General features: G+C 51.7%; 1 protein-coding gene across 1 annotated transcript in view; it reads left to right on the top strand.

Moving 5' to 3' along the window:
- The window catches only part of LOC121305734 (activated CDC42 kinase 1-like), a 13278-nt gene extending 7087 nt beyond the window's left edge, over nt 1-6191 (top strand). Inside the window, exons 4-14 of the mRNA XM_041237480.1 lie at nt 303-485; nt 755-907; nt 1300-1577; nt 1877-2003; nt 2156-2302; nt 2388-2479; nt 2888-3082; nt 3572-3636; nt 4137-4555; nt 5079-5174; nt 5426-6191. Coding sequence (XP_041093414.1) covers nt 303-485; nt 755-907; nt 1300-1577; nt 1877-2003; nt 2156-2302; nt 2388-2479; nt 2888-3082; nt 3572-3636; nt 4137-4555; nt 5079-5174; nt 5426-5548 — 1878 coding nt within the window. The 3' untranslated portion in view covers nt 5549-6191. The remainder of the gene's footprint in view (nt 1-302; nt 486-754; nt 908-1299; nt 1578-1876; nt 2004-2155; nt 2303-2387; nt 2480-2887; nt 3083-3571; nt 3637-4136; nt 4556-5078; nt 5175-5425) is intronic.
- The last annotated feature ends 304 nt before the right edge of the window (nt 6192-6495 follow it).

Here is a 6495-nt window from a genome sequence, read left to right as displayed (position 1 = left end):
GTTGCTACACTGCTGCATTCTTTCAATCTTCGATCACATTCCCTGAAGTACTGAAACACGCCCATATCGTGATCGAACCAACTATGTAATCTAACATTGTACTACTATTATGGCTTCTGGTAGACTTATTTTCATTTTGTAGTTTCTTTGATAACATGATGTTAAATAAAACATCTGAATTATGTTCATATGCATTCAATCGAAATTTATGTTAGCGTTTTTAAACAACTGAGACTAGCAGCCATATGCTCCTGCTGCTGAATTGCTTCCTTGCTGGATATCCAATCGCGTGCTTCCTCTAGGTGTTCAAAGGGCAGTGCCCAGAGCAGTTGGGCCAATCACGGAGCCCCTTCTACCCCCCGGAGCCCGAGCGCCCGCTCACCTGCCTCATTCCGGAGTCCGACCTGCAGCTCTGCGAGAAACTGGGGAACGGGTCCTTCGGAGTGGTGAAGAGAGGGGAGTGGAGGACACCCAGCGGGAGAGTGGTGAGAGAGGGGAAGGGGAGAGGGGAGAGAGGGGAGTGGGGAGTGGAGGACACCCAGCGGGAGAGTGGTGAGAGAGGGGAAGGGGAGAGGGGAGAGAGGGGAGTGGGGAGTGGAGGACACCCAGTGGGAGAGTGGCGAGAGAGGGGAAGGGGAGAGGGGAGAGAGGGGAGTGGGGAGTGGAGGACACCCAGCGGGAGAGTGGTGAGAGAGGGGAGTGAGGAGTGGGGAGAAGGGAGGGAGTGGACCAGTCTGACGTTCTCTCTCCTCAGCTGGGCGTGGCTGTCAAGTACCTCCGCTCTGACGTTTCCAAGGAGATGGAGACTCTGACAGACTTCCTGCAGGAAGTGACAACGATGCAGACCCTGGACCATCCCAATCTGATCCGGCTGCATGGAGTGGTGCTGACCAAGCCCCTCAAGATGGTGAGAGCCCTCCCCTCTGCACCCCCTGACTCTGCCCTCCCCCTGTCTCTCTCTCTCATTCCCTCTCCCCGTCTCTCTCATTCCCCCTCTCTCTCTTTCTCTCTTTCTCCTCTCTCATTCCCCCTCTCGCTCATTCCCTCTCTCTCCTCCTCTCTCTCATTCCCTCTCTCTCTCTCCCCCTCTCTCATTCCCTCTCTCTCCTCTCTCTCATTCCCTTTCTCTCATTCCCTCTCTCTCTCTCCCCCTCTCTCATTCCCTCTCTCTCCTCCTCTCTCTCATTCCCTCTCTCTCTCTCCCCCTCTCTCATTCCCTCTCTCTCCTCTCTCTCATTCCCTTTCTCTCATTCCCTCTCTCTCTCTCCCCCTCTCTCATTCCCTCTCTCTCTCTCTCAGGTGACAGAGCTGGCTCCGCTGGGCTCTCTCTATGACTGCCTGCGATCTCGTCACTCTTATTTCCCGCTCCTGCGTCTCTCGCTGTTCGCGGTGCAGATCTCCAAGGGCATGGCATATCTGGAGTCCCGGCGCTTCGTTCACCGGGACCTCGCCGCGCGCAACGTGCTGCTGGCCTCGCGAGAGCTCGTCAAGATCGGAGACTTCGGCCTCATGAGGGCGCTGGAATCCAAGACAGACCATTACGTCATGAGAGCCCACCGGTGCATCCCCTTCGCATGGTAACCTCCCCCAACCCCAGAGCCGGGAAAACACTGGGAAGAACTCCACACAAGACTTTTTCAGCCTCTTCAGTGTTGAGCTGTGGTGCCCACTAGGTGAACTTGATCAAGTGTGAAGGACCTCTTAAGGAAAGCCAGACTTGACATGGCTGTATTGTTATGGGTAACATCAGCAGTCTTTTTATAAGGAGACCGGACACCCTTCATCACCACTGGAGATGCTGGGGAAGAAACCACGGGGTATTAAATCTGGCTGCGTCTCTCTCTCTCTCCTCACTCTCGCTCTCTCTCTCTCTCAGGTGTGCTCCAGAGAGTCTGAAGGCTGGCACGTTCTCTCACTCCTCAGACGTCTGGATGTTCGGAGTGACGCTCTGGGAGATGTTCACCTACTGTCAGGAGCCCTGGCTGGGGATGTCTGGGAGACAGGTACCTGTCTGTCTGTCTGTCTGTCTGTCTGTCTGTCTGTCTGTGTGTCTGACTGACGGTTAGGGTTAGGCTTAGGGTTTGAGCTTGGATCCTCTCTCTTTCGCCCCTCTCTCTCTCCTCTCCCCTCACGGTTCTCTGTCTCGCCCACTCAGATCCTGCTGAAGACGGACCGGGACGGAGAGAGGCTGGAGCGTCCTCAGGACTGTCCCCAGGAGCTGTACTCCATCATGAGACAGTGCTGGGCACACCAGCCCCAGGACCGGCCCTCCTTCACAGCCCTCACCAGCCTGGTGAACGAGGTGAGAGCAAACCTGGACTTCACCTGGAACACAAGGCAAGCCATCAAACAGCACTGTGACCCTCCCTCCTCTGTTCCCTCTGCAGGCTCAGCCGATAGAGGTGAGGGCTGTCCAGGAATACAACGAACCTGGAAAACTGCAGCTGCAAGCCAACGACCTCATCACTGTGATTGACAGGTACGGCGCAGAGCGCAGCTAGCATGGGGGAGTCAAAATACACCTCCTTTACTTGCTCTGCTTGACTCAGTCTAGTTTCAGTGACACTGATGAAGGCACTAGAGCCCAGACGCTGCTCTGCTTGACTCAGTTTAGTTTCAGTAACACTGATGAAGGCACTAGAGCCCAAACGCTGGTCTGCTTGACTCAGTTTAGTTTCAATAACACTGATGAAGGCACTAGAGCCCAAACGCTGCTCTGCTTGACTCAGTTTAGTTTCAGTAACACTGATGAAGGCACTAGAGCCCAAACGCTGGTCTGCTTGCCTCGGTCTCTTCTAGTTTCAGTAACCCTGATGACAGCTCTCTCTGCGTGTCTGCTTGGTTCTGGCTCCAGCGGGTTTTTCTCACAGGGCTCATTTCTCCGCAGGTCGGACGTGTCGGAGTGGCGAGGTCAGAACCAGCACACCCTGGCTGTGGGCTCCTTCCCGGCCGCCCTGGTGACTGGCATCGCCTTGCAGCCCGCCGGCCTGATCAGCCGGCCCCTGAGGAACAGTTTGGTGCACACGGGACACGGAGACATCTTTGCAAACCGGAACTGGGGCTCCCCTGACCGGCTCGATGAGTGAGTGTCTCGAACCTGCACCGGCTCCACTACTGTCCGACTGACACATAGAACAGTATTGAGGACAGGACCGCAGCACTGACTCTAGCTGATCCAGTCTGTGTTAGAAGTGCTCCTAATGATCAGATACAGCACAAATAGGGAGCTTCTTCTTAAGTACGAAGAAATAACAAGGCCAGCTAATTCCACCTCATTCACGGATCTCGGTTTTTTGTCACTCTCTATAGTAAATGCATTCAGTTTAGTACAATCCATTTATTTGCTTGTCAGCACAGACTAGTCTTTCTAATCCTAGTCCATTCAAACCCAATCAAATTGAATGCTCTAATCCAGTGCTCCCTCCAGTCCGGGGCAGGCTTGAGGCACAGAGACTGAACTGCTCCCTCCCTCCGTCCCTCACCCCCCTGAGAGAAAGGGGGCTCCCTCCAGTCCAGGGCAGGCTTGAGGCACGGAGACTGACTTCTGTATTTTTCTTCTTTGTTTTTTTAGGAATTGCAAGAGAACACCAGGACCTAGAAAGGAGATTCAGCCCAACAAACTGCACATGATGTCAGGTGAGCAACACGACTGTGGAGCTATAAAAGTGTTTCTTTGTTCAAGTGTACTGTAGTGCTGATGAAGGCACTAGAGCCCAAACGCTGCTCTGCTTGACTCAGTTTAGTTTCAGTAACACTGATGAAGGCACTAGAGCCCAAACGCTGGTCTGCTTGACTCAGTTTCGTTTCAGTAACACTGATGAAGGCACTAGAGCCCAAACGCTGGTCTGCTTGACTCAGTTTAGTTTCAGTAACACTGATGAAGGCACTAGAGCCCAAACGCTGCTCTGCTTGACTCAGTTTAGTTTCAATAACCCTGATGAAGGCACTAGAGCCCAAACGCTGGTCAGCTTGACTCAGTTTAGTTTCAATAACCCTGATGAAGGCACTAGAGCCCAAACGCTGGTCAGCTTGACTCAGTTTAGTTTCAATAACCCTGATGAAGGCACTAGAGCCCAAACGCTGGTCTACTTGACTCAGTTTAGTTTCAATAACCCTGATGATGTCTCTCTCTGCAGGGATGTCCAGGAGTCTGGAATCGCTGGTCAATATTCACAGTAAACCTGCAGGAAAGTTAAATCTAACACCCCACAGTAAACCTCCTGCAGACTTCCGGGGTCCGGGAGCCCCAGAACTAGATTTCCGCCGGCTGAGCGAAGACCCCCAACATCGACCCGCTCCGGTCAACTTCATGAACCACAAGGATTCCCTGCTGAACCCCAATGTCAGGCTGCGCGCAGGGGGTGTTCACCCCAGGGACCGCAGGCCGGCTCTCAGTCAAGTCCAGGGCATGTGGCCTGCTCCGCACCCAGGCAATAACCTGATGGCGATGGCTCCCCTCGCTCACTCCACCCCCCAGATCCTCAACGGCATGGAACAGAAGCAGCAGTCCCCCCCGGCAACCACCAACGACTCCCGCAAATCAGCGATCCTGCAGGTAGCGTCCCGAAATTCTGGATCCTGTGTGTTTGAAGCTAAAGATGTGCTTTGCAGGGTCGGCTCAATTTCTGGTTGCTTTTTAAAATCAATTCCCAATTCCTGTCTGTGCTCTGATTGGTGACTGAGCTATCTGTGCTCTGATTGGTGACTGAGCCCCCTGTCTGTGCTCTGATTGGTGACTGAGCCCCCTGTCTGTGCTCTGATTGGTGACTGAGCCCCCTGTCTGTGCTCTGATTGGTGACTGAGCCCCCTGTCTGTGCTCTGATTGATGACTGAGCCCCCTGTCTGTGCTCTGATTGGTGACTGAGCCCCCTGTCTGTGCTCTGATTGGTGACTGAGCCCCCTGTCTGTGCTCTGATTGGTGACTGAGCCCCCTGTCTGTGCTCTGATTGGTGACTGAGCCCCCTGTCTGTGCTCTGATTGGTGACTGAGCTCCCTGTCTGTGCTCTGATTGGTGACTGAGCTCCCTGTCTGTGCTCTGATTGGTGACTGAGCCCCCTGTCTCTGCTCTGATTGGTCAGGTCCAGGAGGCAGTGCATGGAGTCACCCTGGAGGAGTGTCGAGAAGCCCTGAGAATTCACAACGGGGACCCAGTGAGAGCAGCACAGCACCTGAAGGTGAGACCCCTCCCTCCGTCCCTCCCTCCCTGAGAACTGACAAGCACCCTCCTCATACCCTCCCCACGCCCTCCCCACACCCTCTCCTCTACCCTCCCTTCACCCTCCCCTGTACCCTCCTCTCTCCCTCGCCCTCTCTCTCCTCCCCTTCTCCCCCTTATTTCTCTCTCAGACAGTGCATTGTCTCTCTCTCTCTCTCTCTCTCTCTCTCTCTCTCTCTCTCTCTCTCTCTCTCTCTCTCTCTCTCTCAGACGGAGCACTTGTATCACATGGGCCGACGTTCCCGCGAGGACTGTCAGCGCATCCTGGCTCGTTTCCAGTGGAACCTGCAGGCGGCGAGTCGCTACATGATGAGAGACCGACAGGGGTCCTAAGCACGGCCCCCAGCTGCCCCGGGAACAGGGAGACCTTCACCAAGACTACAGCCCTACTGACAGGCACACTGAGATAAAGATGAGTGGAAGGGGCAGGGGAAAAATGCACTACAGAGCTGCGGCCACAAGAGGGCAATCAAGAACGGTTCAACGGTCTTTACCCTAAACTGCTGTATTCTGTCTGTCTTGCAAGGCAGCCTCAAGAGCCACTGTTTCCCAATCCGATATTTAGGGCCTGTACTTTTCCGCTGTTAATTCTCATTTCACGGCATTTCACCGTCTAAAAAAAAAAAAAAAATTGGTATTTCAGGATATTTCACAGTTAAACGTAATATTTATAAAATCAGAAAAAAATACTTTCTCTAGTTTTATTGCACACCAAACGTTCCTAAATAACAGACACACTGTTTTTCACTATCAGTGAAACAGCAAACCACACAAAAAAAGTAAATAAACGACTCGACCTTTTTGATGCAGCCGCTGGTGTGTTTTTGGTTGGAGACATTTTTAAAGGAATGGCGCAGATCTACGCAGCGTGCGTTCAGTCCTTTAGCAGAAGGAAACAAACAGAACTAAGGAAATCTATGGGAAAAAAAAAACAACAACAATCCAGCCTGTTTGTTGTTTTGTTAAATGAAAATGTAAATATGTATATTTAAGTATTTAGTAATTCCATTTAATTCATCAGCTGTTTGTAGCAATTGTGTGTTACTACACAATGATATATATATATAATATATTATATATTATATATATATATATATATATATACATAAAGAATATTACGACTTCCTGAAAACAAACTTTGTTACCCATGGGTTTTTAATCAATGTTACAATGTCACAATGTGTCGAGGTGCCGACATATCTGTAACGACACACATAAAAACATTTTTCCCAAAAGGGTTTATTTTTAACAACTTCTTATAAAAAAAATAAAAAAAAAAA

The sequence above is a fragment of the Polyodon spathula genome, chromosome 44, assembly GCF_017654505.1.
Source record: "Polyodon spathula isolate WHYD16114869_AA chromosome 44, ASM1765450v1, whole genome shotgun sequence".
Classification (NCBI taxonomy): Eukaryota; Metazoa; Chordata; class Actinopteri; order Acipenseriformes; family Polyodontidae; genus Polyodon; species Polyodon spathula.
This window is presented reverse-complemented; position numbering and strand designations above follow the sequence as displayed.